General features: G+C 55.8%; 1 protein-coding gene across 3 annotated transcripts; it reads right to left on the reverse strand.

The window, feature by feature from the left end:
* Positions 1-56: 56 nt before the first annotated feature.
* Positions 57-24,394, reverse strand: Dhx34 (DExH-box helicase 34). Of its 3 annotated transcripts, none has more exons than XM_021648315.2 (17): positions 24,304-24,394; positions 19,765-20,775; positions 17,988-18,299; positions 17,032-17,286; positions 16,195-16,297; positions 14,762-14,979; positions 12,043-12,217; positions 7,730-7,923; positions 7,214-7,315; positions 5,815-6,048; positions 5,477-5,650; positions 5,091-5,208; positions 3,975-4,081; positions 1,731-2,015; positions 996-1,172; positions 680-815; positions 57-278 (listed from the first exon to the last, which is right to left on the reverse strand). In XM_021648315.2, exons 2-17 carry the CDS (start codon positions 20,491-20,493, stop codon positions 145-147), a joined length of 3,453 nt encoding a protein of 1,150 aa, XP_021503990.1. In that variant the 5' UTR covers positions 20,494-20,775; positions 24,304-24,394; the 3' UTR covers positions 57-144. The 3 variants fall into 3 exon arrangements, with proteins under 3 accessions (XP_021503990.1, XP_060223968.1, XP_021503991.1); XM_060367985.1 differs by having other exon boundaries at positions 19,765-20,902; positions 24,304-24,330; XM_021648316.2 differs by lacking the exon at positions 24,304-24,394 and adding an exon at positions 24,014-24,273.
* Positions 24,395-24,398: the final 4 nt, after the last annotated feature.

The raw sequence follows: 24,398 nt of genomic DNA on the forward strand, positions 1-24,398 counted from the left end.
ACACAGAAAAGACACAAGCTTGACCAAGGCCATGGCTCCTCCCACGGATGCACAGGTTTGGAAGCAAAGTCTGGCTTTATTCCAGGGACACACTGCAGCCCCAGGCGGCCAGGGTGCTCGGGGGACTCTGGCAGGTACGCTGGCTCACGTGTGCTGCCTGCGGTGTCTCAGCGCCTCTGTGGGCGTGAACAGGAAGTCCTCCCCACACACCTGGCAGTGGTAGGGCCTCTGCAGGGCTGGCGTCTTGTGCTGCGGGGCAGGAGCAGCCTCCTCAGACCCTGTGGAGGAAAGGGGTGGCCTCAGCTCCCACCCAGCCCTGGGACCTGTGAGCACAGCTGGGGCACACAGTCTCCCCTGAGGTGCACTGTGGCTCTGTGGCCAATGTGACAGCAGCACGCTAAGGCAGAAGTGGCTGCACAGTGAAGAAAACACAGCACCCACTGAAGAAAAAAACATGACAGGGAAAGAGCTGGCCCTCTAGGTCCTCCTTCCTCCAACCACACTTCAAGGATAGTGTGTGGGCCCAGCCAGGGCCAGGGGCTTCGGCTGTGGGTCCCCAGATTCCAGCAAGCAGATACAGGAAATAATGGGTGATGGACAGAGGCTACAAACATCATGCTTGGCACAGGACACACACACAGACACACAGGCACACAAACACACACATGCACACACTTGCCTGGACTGTCCCTTGGCGCCTCAGGGCAGGTGTTCTCATGAGCAATGCGCTCCAGGGGTGTGAAGGGCATGTGCAGGCCGCAGTGTGGGCAGGTCCAGAAGGAACGCAGGCAGTCACTGTACAGGTCAGTGTCACTCTGCGACAGGGCAAAGGGGTCAGGACCCAGGCTTCACCAGCTGGGAGCCTGCCGGCCCCTTCAGGGCTGCAGCCTAGTTAGTCTCTAGCCTAAGTGGGACTGTGGGTGCCAGGTGGGCCTGGAGCGGGCAATACCAACGGCCAGAGCAGGAGGCATCAGGCAGGAAGTGGCCACACTCACCGTGAGGCAGTTGTAGGTGAGAAAATCAGAGACAGCGTAGCCCCCCTTGGTGGGGTGCGGGGTCAGGGCAGAATTTCCAAAGAGGCCGGGCAGACTAGGGGTGGTCGTGATGGTCTGGGGTCCCACGTAGAGGTTCTGGGCTTCTAGGCCAGTGAGCCGTCGAAGGCTGTAGGGAACCTACAGAAGGGAGACCAGAGACAGAGACGGGGTGGGCATCCCCAGAGCCTAGAGCCCTCCCTTGGACTTGGTGGGCATGGAGCTACCCGCCTAAGCCCCTTGCGACTTGCTTTCTGGCCTTTGAGGCCCAGTGGCCCTCCCTCTGTACCGCCTCTGCACCGTCCTGACGGTGAGGCCAGCCCTTAGCCATTGTCCTTCCTGCAAGAGGTCTCAGGCTTGACTCCCGTCCCACAAGGGCCTGTCCTCACTCCGCTGACGTCAGCCCAGACTCATCCCTCTTCCTGGGCTCCCAAGGAGTGCGGCTGCGGTCCACCCCACCTACATCACCCCATCGGTCCTCACAAGGGACACCTGGGCCCTCACGCTCCACGTGTCCTTAGCTCACACATGCACACAGAAGGCACCTATCACCTGCTCAGTGAGTGGCACAGGGTGGCCCTGGCAGCATGGCCCTGGAGCCAAATGCCAGTGCCTCCCCTTACCATCCACCGAGCTCGCTGAACTGAAAATCCTCACCCGAACCCCCACTAAGGGACACCCCTTCTGGGCACACGGTACCTTGGCTGCCATGAAGCGCAGCAGCTCCTGGCTCAGAGCGGCCACCTCCTGGGGGCCAACTGCTGGAGGCTCCACCTCTTCCTCCTGCAATAGCTTCTGTCGCTGGGCCTGGTGGGCCAGCTGCCTGTCCAAGGCACTTTCCCAGTGGGCACGGAGCCGCAGGGACGTGGCCAGGAGCCGGATGGCACTCTCACTGTCTGCGAGCTGCAGCTCCAGCCAACCATCGGCCACCAGGCGGGAGCAGTCCTCGTTAGTGTCCACGGAGCGGCTGAACAGCAGGAGGGACTGAAGGGGGCATCGGGCGGCTCAGGGGGCGGCTCAGGAAGCCGTCTCAGGGAGCCACCTGGCTGTGTTTCTGCCTGAACCCACCTCCTTGTCTAGTGAGCACGCGCACCTGCTCGTTCCTCACCAGCCCTTCTCCTCCGTGACCATCGCTGCATCCGATAACCACTCCCACCATTCTATCCCATTTACCTACACGCCACCTGTCCATCTGTGTGCCCACCTGTCTACCCATCATCACCTGTCCATCTGTGTGCTCACCTGTCTACCCACCATCACCTGTCCATCTGTGTGCCCACCTGTCTACCCATCATCACCTGTCCATCTGTGTGCTCACCTGTCTACCCTCCACTGATCTATGTGTGTGCCCAACTGTCTACCCATCATCACCTGTCCATCTGTGTGCCCACCTGTCTACCCATCATCACCTGTCCATCTGTGTGCCCACCTGTCTACCCATCATCCACCTGTCCATCTGTGTACCCAACTGTCTACCCTCCACCTGTCTATCTGTCCATCCAGCTTCAAGTCCGTCCCCCACCTGTCCACCTGCCTATCTGTTCTCCCATCCATACATCCTCCCATCCTCCTCCTTCTCCCGGCCACTCAACAGAACCATCCAACAATCCTTCAGGCCTCCTCAGCCATGCTCTGGGACCATGCTAGAGACACAACACTCAACTTGGACAAAATTAAAGAGTATAATGTCCTGGAGGCCTATGTGTCAAGGGCTCTTATGGGGGCTGGGGGTCACATGATCAAAGGCAGTAGTAAAATGGTGATGTGTGCTTTAATCTCGCTCCCTGGGAAGCTGATTCAGGAAGATGGAGGCTGCAAAGACCCCAGACACAGGCACATGAGTCTCTGACACCAAGGCAGGGCCAGAAGCACCCGTGTGGTATTCAGTGGTGATATTTGGAGGCAGTCCCACATAACGACAGGGCTGGCCGTGGCTGGTGATGGCACCACCAGGCTTAGCAGGTGATGCCCATTTGAGAATCGCCATCCTAAGCAAGCAGTTTACTCCCTTTAGGGGAGCAGACTGGGATCCCGGCATCACCTCAAATCACCGCCCCACCGGCATCCCACACCATCCCTTTCTCCATGGGACCCAGAAGCCCTGGCTGCATTGTTTCACCATTGCACTGACCCACAGCAATGGTGGCTGGCATGGGGAAAAGGCCTCAGTGGAGGTAATGGGCCAAGCCTCCTGAGGCCACCCTCACAGTCGCTTTCCTGTCCCCGGGAACAAAACCAGAGGGGTCTGACTAGTGCAGACATCCAACTGACAGGAGGAGCCGCTGGGATAGGCGACCCTAGAGTTGTGGTCTGCCACTCCCTCTGTGAGGCCCAGGCAGTGACGTAACCTCAGCTTCCTCTGTGGAGAGCGGAACACCTAGGCCACAGAGGCAACACTTTCCTCAGCCTCTTCCCGGATGGGGTTTGGCGTCCCACAGCCACCACATCACAGCCTACCCAGCCTCCAGCCGCACACAGTGGCACATGCCTGCCTTGGGGCCTTGGCCCATGCTAAGGACACTCCTCTCAGAACCTGACACGGTCCCTTCAGGCGTCGGCTCACGTCAGACCAGACACTGCCCCCCACACACACATCCTGCTGCTGCTCCTCCCCGTCCCTATTTTTCCTGATTTTGCTTTAAAAACACAATTTCAAATAACCCAGCCTGGCTTCAAACTCATGAGCCTCCTACTGGGATTCCAGGCACCTGCACTCACTCCTGGCCACCCTTGAAGCTATGATGGAGGCTCCCAGCGTTGTAAGCCCAGGAGGGCGGGAGAGGGCGTGACTGCTCGACGTGCCTGTGGGTGCTTCGGACAGTGCTAGACAGTAACCGTGGACTAGCACCACACGTGAGAACCGCCGTGGACCGTGCCAGCAGCCAGCCAGGGCGGAAAGTGGCTCCAGGCGAGCGTCCAGCCTGAGTCAGGGCAGAGGCCTACCTGGAGGGCAGGGATGCGGACACAGTTCACCAGGTACGGCTTGTTGGTCTCCAGCAGGGAGACAAAGGCCAGCAGCTGGTGCTTGCAGCTCATCTGGTCCTTGCCATCTGAAAGGCGACGAAAGAGGCAGCTCAGGCCCGCCTAGCTCCCCCACACCCGTGACCACCGCCTGCCACTCAGGGCCCGTCATCACACAGTGTACCCACTTCGGCTAAACACTCTGCCACAGCCTATGAGCTTTGGCTACGGCTTGACACTGAGGAACTGCAGTGTCCTGACCCAAATGGTCCTTGATGTTAAATGACATGAAGTCTGGCATGTGCTTTAAAGTGCTCCAGAAAGGGCTGGTGAGGTGGCTGGGCTGGTAAGGGTGCTGGCTGCCAAGCCTGACATCCTGAGTTCAGGACCCACGTGGGCCCACTGACTGACCTCTGACCTCCACGTGCATGCCCACAAACACACACAAAGTAAGTAAATGTGAAAAATACTATTTGTGAAAATAGTCACCGGCAGAGACTAGAAAGGAAAAAGCGAACAGTGACAAGGCTGGCAGCAGCGCTGCCTGAGGTCACCCGGGCTCATTAGCACCTTTGTATGAATGGAAATTTTCAAAACGGAGAGAAAGAAGCTGAGGACGTAGCTGGGTAGGGTACTTGTCTCGCTTAGGTGGGGTATGGGTTCAACAGCTAGTACCACAAAACAACAACAGAAAGGAAGGAAGGAAGTGCGACCGACCGGCAGAGAGGCTGCCAACCTGGTCCCCATCACTGCGGTTAACAAAGCTGACTCCTCTCCAGACCCTACCAAGCCTAAGCCAGGTTTGTGTTGGGGGCCACATCCCTTTCTTCACACCTAAGGAGGGTGAACTGGCTTCTGAGCTTGCAGTCAGGCTGCAGGGGCCCCAGTGGCTCTGCACAAAAAGCTGGGGAGCCCTCCCTCCTCCTCAGAGCCAAGCTGAGGCTGGCACCAGCACCGTGCCACAGCGGCGGGATCCAGGCAGTGGCCCAGAAGCTCCACACGCCCACAGCCACCCGCCAACCACGGCACAGCACAGACAGGGTGTGAGAAGGAGCCCTGGGAGTGCCCGAGCCTCACGTGCCGCCAGGGCCACCGTACCTCGGCTCCCTTCGCAGCCTGGGGCCTCCTGGCCCTGCGTGTGCAGTACCTCAGGGCTGTTGGCGAAGACACAGGTGGGGTGCAGCACGGTGCCCTGCTTGGCCTGGGTGTGGAAAAGCTGCAGGGGCCAGAGGCGAGCTGTGGGACGAGGCCTCAGAGCTGTCCCACGGGTACCCAGTCCCCTCTGCTCTCCCACTGGGCCAATGTCCTTCCTCCATGACCTCCCTCAGATACCCCCTCATCCTCTGCCCAAGCTCCAGCCCTGGCCCCCACTGGCTAGTGCAAAGAGCGGTCCAAGGACAAAGCCAAGGACAAAACTCTGTCACACCGAGTTCCCCGAACAAAGCAGGGGGAGAGGCAGGGACAAATGTGAGGTGGCACCCCACCTGGTCTGAGTCCTTGCGGCCACTGTTGAAGGCGTCGGGCACAGCCAGCTGCGGGTAGAGGCCCCGCCCCAACACCAGCTTGAGCAGGGCCAGCTGGTCTCGGGTGAGGTCCTGGGTGGAGCTGGCAGCCGCCTGCAGCTGCTCCAGGTTGTGCCGAAGCTTGAACTTCACATCCTGTGTGGAGGGGTCGGTGGTGGCTCGGGGGTCTCCACCCAGGCCCCCACCTTGCCCTGTAGGGCGCTGTGCTAGGATGCACGGTTGGGAGGGAAGTCACCCCGGGGGTGGCCATGCCTCCGGTGCTCCAAAGCCCTCCACACTTCCAGCACCGGCTGGCCCACCTGGATGTCCACGCTGTCGGCCTGCTGGGACGTGGCGCCCCCGTGCTCCTCGTCGCTGGAGCAGCCGTCCTCCTGCAGTCGCAGCACCTTACGCCTGCGTCCCCCGCTCTCCTCGTGCTGCCGCTTCAGCTGGTGCAGGGCTCTGCGCTCCCGGCGCTGCTGCAGCCGACTGTAGCTGTCCCCAGGGGCCGCTGCCTGGGCCCCACTCAGCAACCCGTGATCCTCCAGCAGCTCCTGACGACAGGGAGGGCACAGGTGAGTGGGCCCTGTGGGTGAGTGGGCTCTGGGCTGACACAGGCTCATGGGCTGCCAGGGGATATCTCCCCCGAGTCAGTGTTCTCCTCAGCAAAGTGAGGGCACCTCGGTGTCCCCTGCGCTGCTGGGGGAGGTGGGGTCAGCTCTTTGCCCCAGCCTCGAGTAGTTAGCCCAGGAACACCTGATCAGGCACAGATGGGTCACAGGAGGGTCACGCAGCTGTTCCCGGAACTGCCCGCAGGCTCATTTGAGGGCTAGAGCCGGCCCAGGAGATTCCTCTCCTAGGCTGGGCAGTGCCTGGGAAACTGTCAGGAATGCCAAATCGCAAGCCACGCATAACCATGCACACCTGTAATCCTGAGGCATGAGGATCATGGGTTTGGGGCCAGCCTGGGCTACATAAGGCCCTATGAGAAAAAGAGGGACTGGGAGTTTCCGCTCAGTGATAAGGTACTTAGTTGGCGTGAACAAGGCCCTGGGTTCAAGAGCAACTATGGTGGAAACACAGCACTGGAAGCGGCAGACATGGAGAGGGAAAGACTGAGCCCAACCCTGAGACCCTAGAAAGGCTTCTCAGCCCCACTGGCATGCCTGCCGTTAAGGCCACAGTCTACCCCAGGGCCTCCCGTTGCCTCACTCTCCAGACTGCCAGACCACCCCAAAGCACAAAGTAACTGAGCTTCCTGTAAGCGACGGAGCCAAGTTCAAGGGGCAGATCCTCTGCCCGGTCCCCACTCACCTCCAGTGACCAGTTACGAGTGGTCCACACAGACACCCAAGAGCCTGTCGCTCAGCAAGTATGTATATTTGCTCCCTGGGACTCACAAGGCTTGTGAGACGGCCACTACTTTCATCTTCCACCTTCCAGGGGAAGCTAAGCTTCCACCTTACCCAAGGGGGCAAGGGCCACCCGCAGCCATGCTGTTAGGACATGGCCGAGTCAGGACGGGCTGCACAATGCTGGCCTCCAGACTGTCCTGTCCATGCATGTCCCACCCCCAGCACTCAGGCCAGCACCCTGGGGCTTCTCCGTCACGATGCCACACAGCCAGGAACCCTCCTCAAGGTGCACATTTTTGCCGTCCTGCCCATCTTCTGGAAGGGGGAGGGAGTGGGCCTGGGCCCCAGGAAGTCTGCTCCTCACCTTGAACTGGCGCCGCACGTTGGCCATCTCGTACAGCCGGTGCTCCTCCACACCCCGGCGGCGGCACCACTTGCGCGAGTTCCCTCTCCGCTCGGACTTCACCTGGTTGGGGGGCAGACGCCACGGTCAGGGCCCAGCTGGCTGGAGGAGGAAGCCCCAGGAGAGGCTCTTTAGTGGGGTTGGGCGGGGGCCGCGCTCAGGGACTCACGGCCCCAGCGCTGTGCCTCCACAGGAACGCCCAGACAGCTCGCTAGGTCCCTGAGGCCTGACTGAACTGCCACTGTTGGGGGCTCAGGAATGGTGGGCTGGGTTTACACTGTCCCCTGAGGAGGCTGGCTCTTCCCTAGAGAGTTTCTACAGGGCTTTGGCAGTCCCTGGCTTCCTGTTGATCCTAGGCTGGACATTGGCTGTCCCTTGGCCCTGGAGCACGAATGGCAGGGACAAGGGATTCCGTGTAGACTCGCAGCTTAGAAACAGCTGCAAGATCCCCTTGTGGGGCACCCAGCCCCGCCTCACCTGCACCCAGGCATTGAAGATGTTGAAGAGCGTGAAGGGGTCACCCTGGTCACTCTCCAGCGGCCGTCGGGCTGTGGCGCAGTCCAGGCTGCTCTGGGCACTGCGGGTGAACGGTGACTGAGTGCTGAGGGCGGCAGCGACGGTGAGCACCGGCTCTGCCAGGCTGAACAGGGAGCCCAGGATCAGCATCTTCCCTGTGGGTGGCAGCGGCAGAGCTAAGCCTCAGGAGAGCGACCTCCCCGCCCTGGAGGGTCTGGGCCCCTGCTCACACCTCTTTTTCCTTGCTCCCTAAGAACCTTGGGGGCCAAAGGGACAGCATCAAACCTGCAAGCTGCGCTTTGTGATCATGTAGTCTTGGGCAAGAGCCTGTTTCCCCATCTCTCCACTGGAGGTAAGCAGAGTTCCTACCTCCTCAAGCCCACGGGCCCTGGTTAGTGCTGGACACAACTCTGAGCTGCCCGTGTATTCACGATGGCCTCCACCAGCCCTCCGTGGCTGGATTCTTTACCTCTCTGTGACCACAGCTCTCCTCCCTGCACTCAGCCTGCCCTGGTCTGGCCAGTGCTGCCTGTGCCTGCCTGCAGCCTTCATTTAGTTCAAGGACAAGATGGAGGGGGGAGCAGGAGTGAAAGGAAGGAGGGCTGAGAGGAAGGTGAAGGCAGCAGGCAAGGGCTGGGGAAGCCTCCGCGCCCATATATCCAGCCCCTCAGAGAGGAGCTAGGAATCCCCGGCCCTGGAGACCTGTGTATACATGAGACTTTCTGGGCGCTCAGGCCCTGTCTCCCTGCCCCTGTCACATGCCGACTCACCCTCTCTGCGCTCCTCAGTACCTGTCACACACTGCCCCGCGGCAGAGACACTGAGGCTGCAGCTGGGCTAGTCAGGGCCCAGGCCTGCACGGGCCCAGTGCTCCTGGGTCTCCACATCCCTATCTGCACCTGTTTGTGTCTGTGAAACAACAGAGTCATGGGCTTCTTGGGACTGCCCCAAGACCATCTGCGCTTCACTGTGACACAGAGCCAGCCCGCTGTGTGTGCCTCACGCCCTCTGCTCTGGCCCTGCACATGCTTGCTTTACCACGGCTGTCAAGTGGACTGTGGACTCTCGGGAGAGGACGTGAAGCATAGTTGTAGGGCTCCCCTGAAGGTGGCCACTCCACACCCTGGGGCACACCAGAGGCCCATCCTCATCAGGAGCTGAGGAAGTGGGGTGTGACCTGACACCCCCATGGCACAGCACAGCAGATCCCCCAGGAAAGCTCTCTGGCCCCCAGTTCTCATTCCTATACTTTAGCCCCAACTTCCAAACAGACAAAACCAGCCGCCTGCTTAGCTGCCACAGGCCCCAGAGACAGTGGCACCCAGCCTCTTAGGGTTGCTCTGCCAGGATAGGAAAGTTGACCTTGGCCACAGACTTGGACATTGGTGTGTGGGTGGCCCTGCTGAGGTGGCAAAATGTGGCCTGTGGTGAGGACATCATGAGTCAGAAGAATTGAGGTACAGGAGTGACTCAGTATGAGCAAGAGGAAGAGAAAGTCTGCTTGACACATCCGATGACAAAACAGGGCCACCAGGACACAGCAGGGGGGCCTGGAAGTAGGTGGGTCTACTGTGGAAAGGAGCTGTGGTCTGAGAGCCGTGGGCGATGCTGCTGACCCTCCTCGGGGATGGGGTGGCAAAAGGCCCATCTTTCCAGCAGTTCTTGCTGAGTCAGGCAGCTCCAACTCGCCCTCAGGCCATGCGAACTCCCAATGTTAGCGCCTGCAATGGGATATCTGCCTGAAGAGAGTGTGACTGGCACTGAGTCACAGGTCAGACAGAGCTCCTAGGCCCAAACCCTCAGGGCAAATGTCCCTTCTTGGTAATGGACTCGCTCACCCAATCTGTTCAGACACCGAGGACCTCAACAGTGTGCAGTTAGTGTGCAGGTGCACAGGCTCCACTCCAGTGACAGTTTTGGAATTTTGGTTTCTTTAATCTCTTTTAATCCCAGGCGTGGGGAAAAGGGGCTGCTTACAGCAGCTGACTATGATTGCCTCGAGCTCGAGCAGAGGCCTGATTTTGCCAGCTGCAAATAGTTTCTGCGAGTGTGTGCCATTTGGAATTCTGGGGACTTTTCAGACGTTACGTAAATGCCAGGGCCCCAAGAGGCAAGATGGGTTGCTGGTTGATCGCTGGTTGGTTGCAGGTTTGTTAGTAGTCATGCTCAAAGAAGAAACAAGAAGAAGAGGAGGAGGAGGAAGAAGAGGAAGAGGAGGAGGAATCAGATCCTGGTGGTGAAGATCAAACTTGCTCCAAGAAGCCTGACACCCCTAAGCAGCAGGAAGTAGTCTACTGATAATGTCACCCCTTCTCACCCCTGACTTTATTCGGGATCTCTTTCCTTTCCTCTCTATTCTTTTCTCTTATTTAGTGTTGGGGGTAGAAAGGGAAGAAGAAAATGAGTGGAAAGGGTGGAAGAAAGAAGAACCCACCAAGCAGCTAAGACTGCCTACCCTCTCCTGAGCCCAAACCTAGTCCTTCTGACTTGCCAGGCAGATCTCTTCATTTTCTGCTCACTCTGCCCCCCAGCCCGACACAGAGTTCTCCTTAAATACTCCAGTCTTTCCCCCAAGGCTTCTTACTGACCCAGCTGGAGACAGCCCTGTCCCTGTCTGCCACAGGCCTCTGCTGATGGCAGAGTACCAGCTTGGCCCCCGCCACTGGCCTTCTCCCAGACAGTGCCTGCTGTGTCCCCTCAGGAGTAGAACTCTGCTCCCGAGCATGTGTGAGCTCCGTGAGGGTGGGTTGTGGCCCTTCACTGTCCCGCTGGTGTCTGGAATACACCTCCCCAGCGTTTGGTGATGGGTGGGGCTCGCTCTATTTCAGGGCACACTGCCGCTGCTGGAAGCCAGACAGCGTTTACTACGCCGTTCCGACAGTGGGCCTCCAGCGCAGGGCTCCCAACCTGAGTCACCGCCGCTTTGGGGGCTGAGCAAGCCTCTCCCAGGTGCTGCACTTCAGACATCCTGCATAACTGATATTTACCCTGATTCCCAACAGTGGGGAAATCAGCGTTCTGAAAGAGCAGGGGAGATCATGTTCCGGTTGGGGTCACCACAGCGCGAGGAGCTGTGTTAACAGTCGCAGCACTGGGAAGTTGAGAGCCCTGCTCTAGAGGTACAGACAAAGGCTAGAGGCCCCCAGTTACACGTTTTGGGCTTCTTTACTACATACATTTTGATTGGGTATTTCAAAGTACTAGGCTGGGGTGGCTGGGTGGAGGACAGGCATCGGGCTTCGGAAGGAGACGTGTCTGGTTCTCAGGCACACATGGTACTTGGCAGCACACGCACATACCGGGGCTCAACACTGACCTGCAGAGCGGCTGTTCCCTGGTTTTTTCTCTTTGCCTTCTAAAGGTCCCCTGCTCCCCCTACCTCACTGCCCTCTTCCTCTACCAGCCACACAGGGCTTCCTGAATCACACTGGAAGGTTCCCACCACAAGGCCTCTGCACTGGCTACTCCTGAGGCCTGGCATGCCTTTCTGCCACATCTGTCCAACATGGCAGCCCCTAGCCACACATGGCTACTAAGCGCTTGAGATGTGGCTGATCCAAAAACAAACATGGGTGCTGGAATAAAATGCACACCGGACTTCCAAGACTGGCACACAGGCCATGTTCCAAAACAACACACAGGCCATGATAATTTTACACAGACTACATGTCGTAAGCATGTTTTGGATGTGTCTGTTTAAATAAAATGTATTATTAAAACTGGATACTCCCAGCCAGGCGTGATGGCCCACACCTGTAATCCCAGCACTCAGGGAGGCAGAGGCAGGTGGATCTCTGAGCTCGAGGCCAGTCTGATCTACAAAGCAAGTCCAGAACAGCCAAAGCTACACAGAGAAACCCTATCTGGAAAAAACAAAAACAAACTAATAATAACAATAATAATGGATTCCCCAAATCTTCCTTTGCTGAATCTAAAGTTACACATGCTCCTGTGTAACTGGCTCATCCTGGGAACGGACTGCCCATTCCATGCCCATCACTCACACCCTCATCTCCACATGACTGTCAGCCGCCCATGAGGTGAGAGTGGGGCCCTGCTCACCCCCGTCCATCTCCTGCTTTCCCTGTGCTGCCTGTGCCATCAGGCCCCTCTGCACACCGCTCACATTCCTGGTCTGTTACGTCCACCATGGCATCCCAGCACAAGGCGCTGGACCCTCATGAGTGTGAGAGTGTATGTCCGGGGGAGGCCCAGCCTTGGCTGTGGTCACTCCCAGTGAGCAGGCTGTGAGCGCCACTGGAGCGGGTCCTTACCGATCACAACGTCCACAGGCAGCTGGGCCAGCAGGGACCCGATGGGCGTGAGCGCCTCCGAGCTGTCCAGGGCCCCCTGGTCTCGGAGATAAAGGATAGCAGTTTCCAGGCTGGCAGGTGGCGGGGGCTCAATGAAGGGGAAGGTCCGTGGGTCCCCTACGCTCATACTCTTCATCTGAAATGCGAAGCAAATGCCCACGTGAGCCACTGCGGCGCGTGGACGATGGGATATAAAATTCATCCAAATGTCTGTAATGTCCTGGTTGGCCTCCCTCACAAACCTACAGTGGATCAACTGCAGTTCCTCAACCCATTAGAGCAACCGGCTTCCAGTGTGCACGCGACCCCCGGGGACAAGGCACGATGCGGCTGGAGTGCCCCTGACACGCCCTCTGGGTTGGGGAAGCTGGGTGGAGGCCTAGCTCTAACAAGTTGAGGTGCTACCTGGACCAGCCCGCCACAGCAGAGGACTCTGGATTTCTCCCCAGCTGGGCCAGCCGCCTCTGAGGGGACCGTGACCCACCGTGACAATGTGACTGCGCTTTTCTCGCTTGTAGAATAAAGGCTCCCCAGCCACACTGAGTCCCCGGAGGTGAGCCCGTTCTGGGAGAATGTAACGAAAATACCCCATCTCCAGGCTCATCTTGGCACACAGAACAAGAACCACTGTGCTGGGCAGATGAAAGGAGACGTGACAGGACCGTTCCGAGAGCCCACCTGGGCCAGCTGGCCGTCCACCAGGACACCTGCCACCTTACCTTCCACCTTGTTCCCTGATGCTGTCAAAAGCGCATCTAATGAGTAAAGCATGTGTCATCCCAATACGCAAGAGGCTGGGGTAGGAGAACTCTGAGTTCGAGGCCAGCCTGTGCTATAGAATGAGATCCTGCCTCAACATACACACATACACGCATGCTCTCTCCCCCACACACACTTTCTCACAGTGCTCTCTCTCATATACACACATTCTCTCTCTTTTTCTCTCTCTCTCTCACTGAAAAACTGGAAAAGAACATAAGAGAAAGAAAGAAACCAAAAGTGAACTGTTTGGCTTTTTGCTTTAGATTTCCCACACAGCCAGTGCAGCTTTCCCACAGGCCAGTGCTTTCAAGGTTGTATTTTGAGTTCTAGAGACAGGGTCTCTGTGTAGCCCAGGCTGGCCTCAAATTCTACATCCTCCCAACAGCGTCCTAGATGCTGGGTTCCAGGCGTGTGCCATCACCCCAGGGAACCCCTGTCATTTTAACTGGCAGGTAGGGAGTCACCAGTGGGTCAGAGGATCTGTTGTCACGTTCAAACTCCCTTTCAGAGCTGAATCAGAACGGAGGATGCCACAGTGTGCGCCTGAGGAGGGCCTGCTTCAGTCCCCCACACCTGGGCAGACGGAAAGCCAGGCAGGTGTGGGCAGCTCCTCACTTGCTCTCTCCTTTTTCTTCCGGTCTTGGACAGTGAACAGGGGTCTCACACGAGCTAAATCAGTGTCCTGTGTCTGAGCCAGACCGCCAGCTCTCTCCACCCTTCATCGTAAGACAGATCAGCCGGGCCTCGATTCACTGTGGAACCTGAACCTGACCCTTCCACCTCTGGGGTGCTGGGGTGCTGGGATGCCGGGTTGCACAGTGCAGAGGATGGAGCCAAACACCCTAAGCGCTCCACTGAGGTGGAGCCTCAGTCCTGAACCGCAGCCATGCACCCCGCTGCTGCTCAGCCTGTGTGTGCTGGGATGGCGGCTGACACCCAGTCCTGGCCTTCCTAAAGGTGCCGTGGCAGGCTTTGTATCAGGGTCCCACACCTGGCTGGTCTCACTCCAGACTCTCCTCCCACGAGAGGGCCCATGAAGAGGAGTGATGCATGCCCGTCATCCCAGCAATCAGGAGGCAAAGGCACGAGGACGGCTGCAACTCAGAGGCCAACCAAGAGCAGCCGGGTGTAGCGGCACACGCCTTTGATCCCAGCACTCGGAAGGCAGAGGCAGGCAGATCTCTGTGAGTTCTAGGACAGCCAGGGCTACAGAACAGAAAAATCTTGCCTCAAACCACTCCCTCCCCCCCCCCCCCACCACACACACAAAGGCAAGTCTGGGCTACATTACAAGTTCCAGAGGAAGACACAGAGATCCACTGAGAGACAGAAGAACAAGCGAGCTCTGTTAGCCATCCCCTGAGGGTCTCTGTCACAGAAACTAAACCAAAAGCTACACCAATCTGGTGTGGCTGGGCATGCTGGCTCAGGTCTGTAGTCCCAGCACTCTGGGAGGCAGAAGCAGGCGGATCACTGTGAGTTTAAAGCCAGCCAGGTCTACAAAGCAAATCCAGAATAGGCAAGGCTACACAGAGAAACCCTATCTTGGAAAAAAGAAAGAGAGAGAGAGACACACACACAGAGAGAAATCTGGTGTCAAAAGTGACTGAGAGGGCTAGACAGATGGCTCTGTGGTTAAGAGCACTGGCTGCTCTTCAAGAGGACCTGGGATTAAATTCCTAGCACCCACAACTATCTCTAATCCAACACCTTCACACAGACATACATGTAATACATATAAAATAAAAATAAATTATTTTTTTTAAAAGCCACTGAGCTCAGCTTCCCACCAAAGCCCTGGCTGTGTGGCCTTGGATCTGAAGCGCAGCTCTCAACCTGCGTGTGTTCTGTTGACAGCCCTGACTGGGTCAACACCCCCACAGACTCCTCCCTGGCAGCCGAGGTCAGGAGGCCTCACCTGAAGCACCAGTGCGTCCAAAGCCACCCTTCGGATTTCCGGGACTGGGTACGGAGCGAAGGCATCGTAGTCAGACTCGGCATAGAGGCGGTAGCAGACACCAGGGCCTGTGCGGCCTGCTCGGCCCTTGCGCTGCTCGGCGCTGGCCTGGCTGATCCAGAACTCCTGCAGCCGCTGCAGCTTGGCTTGCGGATCGTAGCTCATCTCCTTCACCTTCCCTGGGTGGAGAGAAGGTAGGGGCAGGTGCTGAGGAGGGTACCAACTGTGCACAGCAGCCCTACACATGCCCACAAGCCCTGAGGGAACATTCTAGGCCTGGCCCCATGCTCTTGTGCTTTCACTTCCAGAGCATGGCTATAGCATGCCTGGCATACACAGCACCCCAACCTTTCAGACGTGGGTCTGGTAGGTAGGCTTCCAGCCACTGGGTCCCTTTGATGTGAAGGGGACAGCAGAGCTTCACCCTTCGTCTGCCCCTTTTGCTTCCTGGTCCTGAGCGGGCTGTCTTGCTGTCACACACTTACACTTGCTACCACAGGCCCACAGTCTCGGGGTTGGCAGGGACAGAAACCAGGGTACACCTCTGCAGGAGCGATGAGGCGTGGTCAGTTAGGTAGGAGGATGGTGGCCATACACGCCCCTTTTTACCTTTTTTTTCTCTGACCTTTGCTCCTTTGGATGGTCAGTCATGCCACACAAGCTGATTAACTAAGCACCTACTATGTACAGGCACAGGCGCCAGGGAGACAGCCACAGCAAGGGCCCTGGTCCCAGGACCAAGTGTCCTGCTGCATGGCCTCCACTGTCTGCCACACTCTGCTGCCTCACAGTCAAGAGCACGCCATGTCTAACTACCAGCATTTAGGCAATGTCTTCCTACGATGGGATGTTTTACCTGCCATGCCACCACTAACTGCTATGGCTCACGTGCCCGCACACCTAAGACAAGCAGGCCACTCCTCCTTGCAGCCTAAGGCCGCTGCCAGCTGCCATTTCCTTCTCACAAAGGTGTGGGCGGCCAGCCCCCACCAGCTGGCTTGATGTAGCTTGGTATGCTAGGCTGACTTTCCAGTGAAGGGGCCAGTTGAGGACACAGGAAACAGAGCCTTAGAGCTAGAATACAATGCCGGTTCTCCACAGCCCCCACAGTGAAAGCAGGGGCAGTTTCTAGGTGTGAACACTTGCATGAGCCCTGAAACAGGAGGAGAGAGAGATGGGGCAAGGGCATCTAGAAAGACAGACCTCAGCGGGGGCAGCAGTAAGCACAGAGGCCCTGGAGCGGCGTGAGCGAGACTGTCCAGGCACGTGAGTGTTGCCTGGGCTCCACAGCTCAACACCACCTCCTCCCTGCGGTGGTCTGGGGCTCCACAGCCACATCCGTGCCCCTCTCACTGTGCCTGTGGTGGTGCACAGACGCAGAGCGCCGCCCTTACCCGAATCCACAACAAAGCGGATGCCATCAATCGTGACCGAGGTCTCGGCAATGTTGGTAGACAGGATGCACTTCCGCACTCCAGCTGGAGCCACATCGAACACCTGGGGCAAGGGAGGAGGTCACGCCGGGAGCTACCTCAGCCCTGACTGGCCAGCTTCCTCAGTGGCCTCCTGGGTGCCTACCTCACCTCTGCACAGCGTTTGAGCCACCCAGGCCCCTTCCTTAGCTTCCTGGCCCTGAGCATCCTAAACATTCCCTGAACTCCTTCACCCCAAGCCCAGGCCCCTTCCCTGGTCCAGGTCATCCATCTCTACCCTACACCCACAAAGCTACTCCCTGGCCTCCAGGTTCCGTTCTGGAGACACTCCAGCCTAATCCCCCTTGAGCTTTCCCAGGACTCCCTGGGATACTCAGGACAAAGCCCATCTCTCCTGACTGCTTCACACTGTCACCAAGACCCCTTTTGCACCAGCCCCTTCTCTTGCTGCTTGGGAACAGCTAAGCACGATGGCTAAGAGCGACAGCGATGGCACATCCAGCCTGCCACATATCAGTGTAAACAAAATTTCACTGGAATTCAGTGAGAGAGCCTATGGCCTACAAACCTGAAAGCATCTCCCTCTGGCCTTTCATAGAAAAATCTGCCGACTTCTGCCTAAGATCCCTGGGGCCAAATATCCTGGGTTACAGGCTACTCGGCCATTTGATGGCCATGTAACCCCGTGAAAGCCCACTGACCTGGGACTGGGGGAGACAACCAGTGCTATACATAGCTGCACTTGCTTCTCCTGGCCTGGAGACTCCCACTGCCTGCTTTGCAGGCTGCGCTCAGTACCTTGTCCTGGTCAGCCACAGAGAGGGCGCTGTGCAGCGGCAGCACTACCCAGCGCTGGGTGAGGCTGGCATAGGCCTGGGCAGCGTCCAGCACCGTGCTGATCTCGGCCATGCCACTGAGGAAGACAAGGAGGTCCCCCCGCTCCTCGGGGGGGTACTTATTGTCGATGGCCTCCAGCACTCTCAGGAAAGGCCGTGGGTCCAGCTTCTCCGACTTGGACCCTGTCTGCTCTGCCTCCTGCGGCTGGTACACTACCTGTGAGAGAGCCAGGGAGGGAACACACTGCCACTCTGGAGCATCGATGGGGCAGGAACCGTGGTCTCGTGGGAAGTGGGGGGGGAGGCGGGGCAACAGCACAACTGGTTGGCAGGTAACTTTTAGAGGAGATGGTGAAATCAAAAAAGCAGCAAGGTGACTCGAAGGCTTCTGGGTCCTGGCGGTGTGTTAAGTGGACAGCACATATGCCCTTAGAGAATGGAACACTGCACAGGGAGAAGAGTTGAGCAGTGAGGGCCCACCCAGGACTTGTTCGGAAACATCCATCCTGGCCTGCAGCACCACAAACTACCAGCAACAATGAAGTCCTGCCCGAACACTTGACCACGCAGACAAGAGCACAGCCTCACTACACAATGGCAACATTTGGGCTGTGCCCACAGCGGGAGGAGAATGCCCCTGGTACCTACACAGAGGGAGTGATAGGATTAAAGGTTCTACGGTGAGAGTCCCCACCACAGACTATCCAGACCAAAAAGGGAGCCCTGCCCCACAAGACGGGGGTCCCTGAAGGACCATGTGGAACGGCTGTCTTCCAGCTGCAAGGGCTAGATTTCCTAAAAGAAAAAAATGTCTCCCCTAAAGCAGACCCCAATGGCTTGGGATGTTCGGGGACCAGAGCCTTTAACAAGAGAAGGGGCAGTGGGCAGGGCCTCAAGGGAGGGTGGGGCAGTGCTCACCGAGATGGGGAAGAGCCTCCCGGGCACCTGCACCACAGGAGCATGGCTGAAGTAGCTGGAGAAGAGAGCAATGTTGATGGTGGCCGACATGAGGATGACCTTGAGGTCAGGCCGCTGGGGCAGCAGCCGCCGCAGGACACCCAGCAGGAAGTCATTGTGCAGGTGCCGCTCGTGGACCTCATCCACTATCAGGACCTGGTACTGCGGCAGGCTGGGCTCGCGCTGGATCTGGCGCAGGAGCAGCCCCACCGTCAGGAACACAATCTTGGTGGCTGCGGAGCGTGTGCTTTCAAAGCGGATCTGGTAGCCAACCTGGGGTGGGAGGAAGGGACGGCTCAGGACGGGCGAAAGCAGGAGCCGGGGCACAGGAGCTGCTCCCTGTCCCCCCTATGAGCCAGCAAAGCCACGCCTGCAGGTGGAACTGGAGCCCTGTGGGCTTGGGGCTGACTCGCAGTTCTGCGAGGCACACAAGCTCCCCCAGGCACACAAGGCCGCCCTGGAGGCTGGGTTTCCTCCCCTGGGTGCACAGCACTGTGTGTGGTTATGCCCATGCAGTGTATGGGTGCAGTTCCTGATATCAAAGTAATGGAGAGTAATCCTAACAGTTATGACTCCCCTGGTTCCCCTCATGTGACTCATGTCACCCTTACCCCACCTCCTGACTATCCTGACTCCACATGAGGAGGCAAAGCCATTTATCTCGATGACAGCGGAAATGACACTGATATCGTAACCCTGACCTCACACTGTACCACATCTTCCCCATACACACACCCATAACCCCCCAAACACAAACCCATACCTCACACATACACACCCATACACTCACACCCCCACAACACCCCCACGCACACCCCACCTCATTCTTGATGAACCCTGGCTCTAAATGCAGAAGTTCTTAAGAGTACTTTGTCTCCACTCACATACACCTTGGTTTTTTAAGACAGGGTTTCTCTGTGTGGCCCTGGCTGTCCTGGAACTCACTTTGTAGACCAGGCTGGCCTCTAACTCAGAGATCTGCCTGCCTCTGCCTCCTGAGTGCTGGGATTAAAGGTGAGTGCCAACACTACCCGGCAGGAGTGCTTTTTCATCTCACAAAAGTAGGCAAAATTCTCAAAACAGTGCACCAACAATAGGAAGAACAATGAAGAGGCAAATGTGAAAAAAGGCTGAAGGGATAGGAATCATAAATGCTGCAACAGCAGAAGCTTTTAAATGGTAGAGACAGGATTAGAACTCTGGAGAGTGCCAGGCGTGGTGGAGCATGTCTTTAATCCCAGCACATGGGGGGCAGAGGCACGCGGATCTCTGTGAGTTCCATGTCAGGGTGGTCTACAGAGTGAGACCTTGTCTCAAAATGAAGTCCAGGAATTCTGGAGGTTAGAGGAAAGCAACAGGCTAGGGATATAGCCCAGAGACAGGGCAACTATTTGGTATGATTGAGACCCTACCTCCAACCCTGAGCACTCCCACTAAAAAATAAAATAAAACAAAATAAAATAAAAGTGCCTTTCATCAGAACTTTCTATTGGCTTGCTAGGATGAGCATTATGGATGCTTCCATTCGTCTGGCTGTTAAGGCCCTACAATGGTTGATGCCAGCTGTCTGTCCTTTGGCCCCTGTACAAGCTGATCTATAGATAGATGTTCTGGCAGAATCGGCTCTGGGTTGGTGTCTCTGGGCCTGAGTGTTGCCTTTTATGCATACTGCCTTGAGGACTGTCAGCTCACCCCCAGTGTCTCACTGGGACACCTGGGACCCTGGTGTGCCGCTCACCTGGGAGCCATACTGACTGAGGCTCTCGAAGCCAACACGCTTGGCCAGCGAGATGCAGGCGATTCTCCGGGGCTGAGTGCATGCCACGTGACTGAAGCCGGCAGCCAGTAAGTACTGGGGCACTTGAGTGGACTTGCCACAGCCTGTGTCACCGGCCACCACCACCACCTGGTGCTTCTTGAGCGTCTGCAGGATGCAGTTCCTGTACTGGGCGATGGGGAGCGCTGCCCGCTCCCGCTGCAGTTTGGCGAGCCGCCCAAAAGCTTGCTTCTGCTGGAAGTCCAGATAGTGCAGCAGGGCACGGCGGAACTCAGACACTCTCTCCGAGGGCAGCCCCCTGACAGGTCCCTGCCGACCTCGAGGGTCTGGGCCGAGGATGGAGAGGTTGATGCGGTAGCGCGGGTCGTAAGTGCGTGGCAGGTCAGCTAGAGCAGGGACGCCATGTTTGGGGTGGCCAGGGTCCTTATCCTCCTTCTGGGAGGTCTTGAGGTGCTGGAATCTCTGCAGACGGTCAAAGAAAGCCCAGAACTTCTGGCAGTCCTCTGAACCACGATGGATATAATCCTCATCACGAAAGAATACATCTTCCAAGAGGCTACGAGTCTCTGGACAATTCCAGTCCCATTTCTCTGGGGCTGCTTCTCCCCTAAGAGGCTGATGGTGGTCTCGGTCTCGGTGGTGGTCTCGGTCTCGGTGGTCCCTCCCCTCCCTTGTCCTAGGAGGAGGCATGGTTTCGTTCACAGTGCTGTCACAAAAGTAGTCCCCGTTCTGATCACTTAGACCAAGTAGATCTCACCTACCCCAACCCCAAACACACACAACATCTCCAGCAAGCAGGAACTGCTTTCTCTTCAAAGAGTGATCTCCCCTTTCCTTGTACAGGATCACTGTATGTGGCAGCGTGGGTAACCAGGAGCCTAGAGGAGCTGGGGACACACCAGGCACTTCATGGCTCCTGCAGTGACCTCCGGAAGGGACAAGGGTTCATCCTGGACTTCCAGGTCCTGGATGCTTGGAGAAGAAAAGAGATGACAGCCATTCACTTTTAGAACATCAGTTAAAAGCCTGCCATTCTTCAAGCACTAGAGTAGTGACTGCTACTACTTGTAGGTCACATGGTCAATCAACAAAGAGAGTCCTGTAAGAATGAATAATAGAACTAATGAAAGTGGGGAATGGGCTTTTCACCAGGGGTCCACCAGGCTTCATGACGCTGAAATGAAGCCCCTTGAAACTGAATGCAACCTTTCTATGATGCTGGGGATTGGTTTTCCCTCTCTGGCACATGCCATCCTTTGCATGGTGAGTTTCCTTCAGAGAACAGCCCATCACATCCAAAAGACTGATGGTTTTGGGCAAACAGCAAAGACCTGGCCAGCCATGGTATGCATTCATCCCCTTTAACCAGAGATTGGTCTTAGGAATGGACACATGACCCAATCAGGTTCCCACTCTAGAACTTACATACTTGGTTTCCAGGCAAGAGAAGCCTTCTGGTTTGTTTTTGTTGTTTTGTTGTTGTTGTTGTTTTCAATCTGTTCTAACTAGACAAGTTAGATTAAATCTGAACCCATTTAGAGTAGCTCTGGAGCATGAGTCTTTTCTAGATGTGTACCTTGGACAATACCCTGCATACCTAGAGGATGGTCACTGTGAGACAGATGTGGGTCTCCCTTCTTCTGATAATGTCCCTGTCAGCCTTCCATTTTGTGGCTAGATAAGAAAATGCCTTCTGTCTCCCTGCAATACTGAGATGAAATCCAAAGCCTCACATGCTAGGCAAGTGCTCTGCCATTAGGCTACACCACCATCCCACATTTCCTTAAAGTGAGAATCCTGTCTCGCAGTTGAAAAAATCATAAAAAAGCACATATAGCGATATGTACAATTTCCTGGAAGAAAGCTCATTATTCTTCCTTTAAGATTTATCTTATTTTATGTAAGTGTTTTGCCTGAATGTATGTATGTGCACATTGATGCCTGATGCCATTGGAGGCCAGAAGAGGGTGTCAGATCCCTTAGAACTGGAGTTACAGGCAGTTTGTAGGTGCTGGGAATTGAACCTGGGCCTGACCAATGGGAGACCAGCCCATGATCTCAACTGCTCAGCCATCTTTCCAGCCCCTCATTCTTCCGTCTTAAAAGGGCTTATCAGGACAGTGAAATGGCTCAGTGAATAAAGGCATTTGCCTCCAAGATTCAAACTCAGCAAGCAGAATTTGACTCTTGGAACCTATATGGGAGGAAAGATCTGACTCCTTCAAGTTTTCCTGTCTTGTATACAAACACACATATACACACACATAATTAAAATGTAATACGGGAGGGATCCTTATGATTCTAAGAGACTCATGCTTCCTTGATAAAGAACCTGGAGACAGGCAGAATCTGGTTTGAATCTGACCATTTACCACAAGCAAATAAATTTATTTAAAGTGGTTTTCATCTATAAAGCAATACCCATTAAATATCAAAACACTGGTAAAGAGGCCAGACAGCAACTCAGGTTCAATGCCTTCTGCTTACAATAAGAGATTTCAATACATGGAAAACAATAGAAGCACAGGGGCATCCAATCGGGGGAAGGGGGTTTACACAAAAAGGCCACAAATCATCTTCTGATGGCATTAGCAATCTCATCAACTCAGCCTTCAGTCTCTCAAGGGGCCCCATGAAAGAGTCCAGAGGTTTGCTTTCTGCTGTCACAGGGATGGGAGCAGACTCAGTCCCCTCCTGGGAACTGTTAGAGCTACATTTGGGTTTCAAGTGAGGAAAAACCTGTGAAAACAGTGGGGTTGATTTCCATAGACACATCAGATACTGTGCAACACTTCTGAGTAAACACTGAGGCTGGGTGATGACAAGACTTCAGAACTCCTATTCTAGAAAGAAATGAGGACAAGGCCTTGAAACGGTACTAGAAGATGGAGTCAGTGATCCTCAGAAGACAGGGACAGAGTAAAGGAGAGGGTTTCATTTAGGAAGCAAAATGCCTACACATGCTAGGCCAGTATCAGCATCCCGTGGCTAATAAGGAGTCTACACCCTCAAACCGTCATTTGATTGGTGTTTTGTTTGACATGAGATCTTCATGTAGTTAAGGCTGACCTTGAATTCTCTAAACAGGTAAGGATGACCTCATCATCCAAGTGCTGGGATTGCACCATCATGTCCAACTCATTCATCTACTTCAGATGAAACTAAGCCTCAAAAGTGATGGGATTACAGGCATGCACCACCACTGACTTCTCTTAGGCTTTATTACCCAGATCTTCCATTTTCTTTATAAATTTGTCTCCAACAATCCCTCAGTTCTTTGGACTAATTCTAGGCTCATGTTCCTTACTGGGTTTGTCTCTCTCTCTCTCTCTCTCTCTCCACCCTTATACCTCAGTCTCTTCCTCAGTCTAGCTTAGAACTGTATCTTACTTCTTTTTCCTCCCAAACGAAGGTGACAAGCATGAGCAACCCAGGCCTTCAGTCTTCATGCTTGTCCAGCATGTAGTTTACTGGGCAATCTTCCCAACCCCTCTATTTCCTCTTTTTCCTGTAATCTAACCCTCTCTTCCTCAGGCCTCCCTTTGACTTTCTCCACTTTCTTCATTTTGTTTCAGCTTTTGTTTTGTTTGTTTGTTTGCTTTATTTATTTAATTTTGGAAATATCCCTTTCTACATAGTCTGGGTTGACATTTAACTCACAATTGTCCTGCTTCAGCCTCCTGTGCTCAGATTCCACTCCTGGTTCCTGGCCCTCCATTTATGTCTACAGTTCTCCACTCAATACTTTTATCTCCAAATGATCTCTCTCCTCTCCCTCTCTTTTGGGGGAAGGGGTGGAGACAGGGTGTCTCTGTGTAAAAGCCCTGGCTGTCCTGGAACTCACTCTATAGATCAGGACAGCCTCGAACTCACAGAGCTCCCCCTGACTCTGCCTCCCAAATGCTGGGATTAAAGGCATGGGCCCCTATGCCTGTCTTTTTTTTTTTTTGGTCTCTCTTTTATTTTTATTACTACTGAGGTATATTTTTGTCTATGTAGTCTCAATCATGAACGTACGCACATACATTCACTTTCTCACAACATTAAAAAAACACTATTCCCACTATTTTGCTAAGCTAAATACGCAGTGCGAGGAATGTGAATTTGGGGTGCCATGTCTTCCTTTCGTTGGTTTTCAGCACGACTCTCCACACCTCCAACTTCTATGGTGCTGTTTCAACTCCACCTTTTCATAAAGTGTGGGTCTCACCTCCATCCAGGCTTCCTTATGAGCCTCTCCTGGAGGTACCCCATCACCCCGGGCCCCGCTTTCTCTGTTCCCGGACTCAACGTCGCCACTTCTCTCATTTCCGGGATGCTTGACCCTCTAAGCTTCTCACTCGGAATCGCTCACCCCCAGAGCTCCCTGGGCCCTGGCATATTCCTTCACTACAGAGAGGGTCTCCTAACTCCTCGGCTCGCTCGCCACCAGCCGCAAACACGCCCCGCAGCAAGCACCCCGGACACGCGGGTGGCCCGCACGCTCGCCCCGCCCCTTACCTCAGAAACGCCGCGGATGCCCCAACTTCCGGTCCCGAGTGAGCTGCGCCTGCGCATCCCCCACGCTGCGCAGGCGCAGGTCCCTAACGCGCGAC

The sequence above is a fragment of the Meriones unguiculatus genome, chromosome 1 (genome assembly GCF_030254825.1).
Source record: "Meriones unguiculatus strain TT.TT164.6M chromosome 1, Bangor_MerUng_6.1, whole genome shotgun sequence".
In the NCBI taxonomy this organism is placed as follows: Eukaryota; Metazoa; Chordata; class Mammalia; order Rodentia; family Muridae; genus Meriones; species Meriones unguiculatus.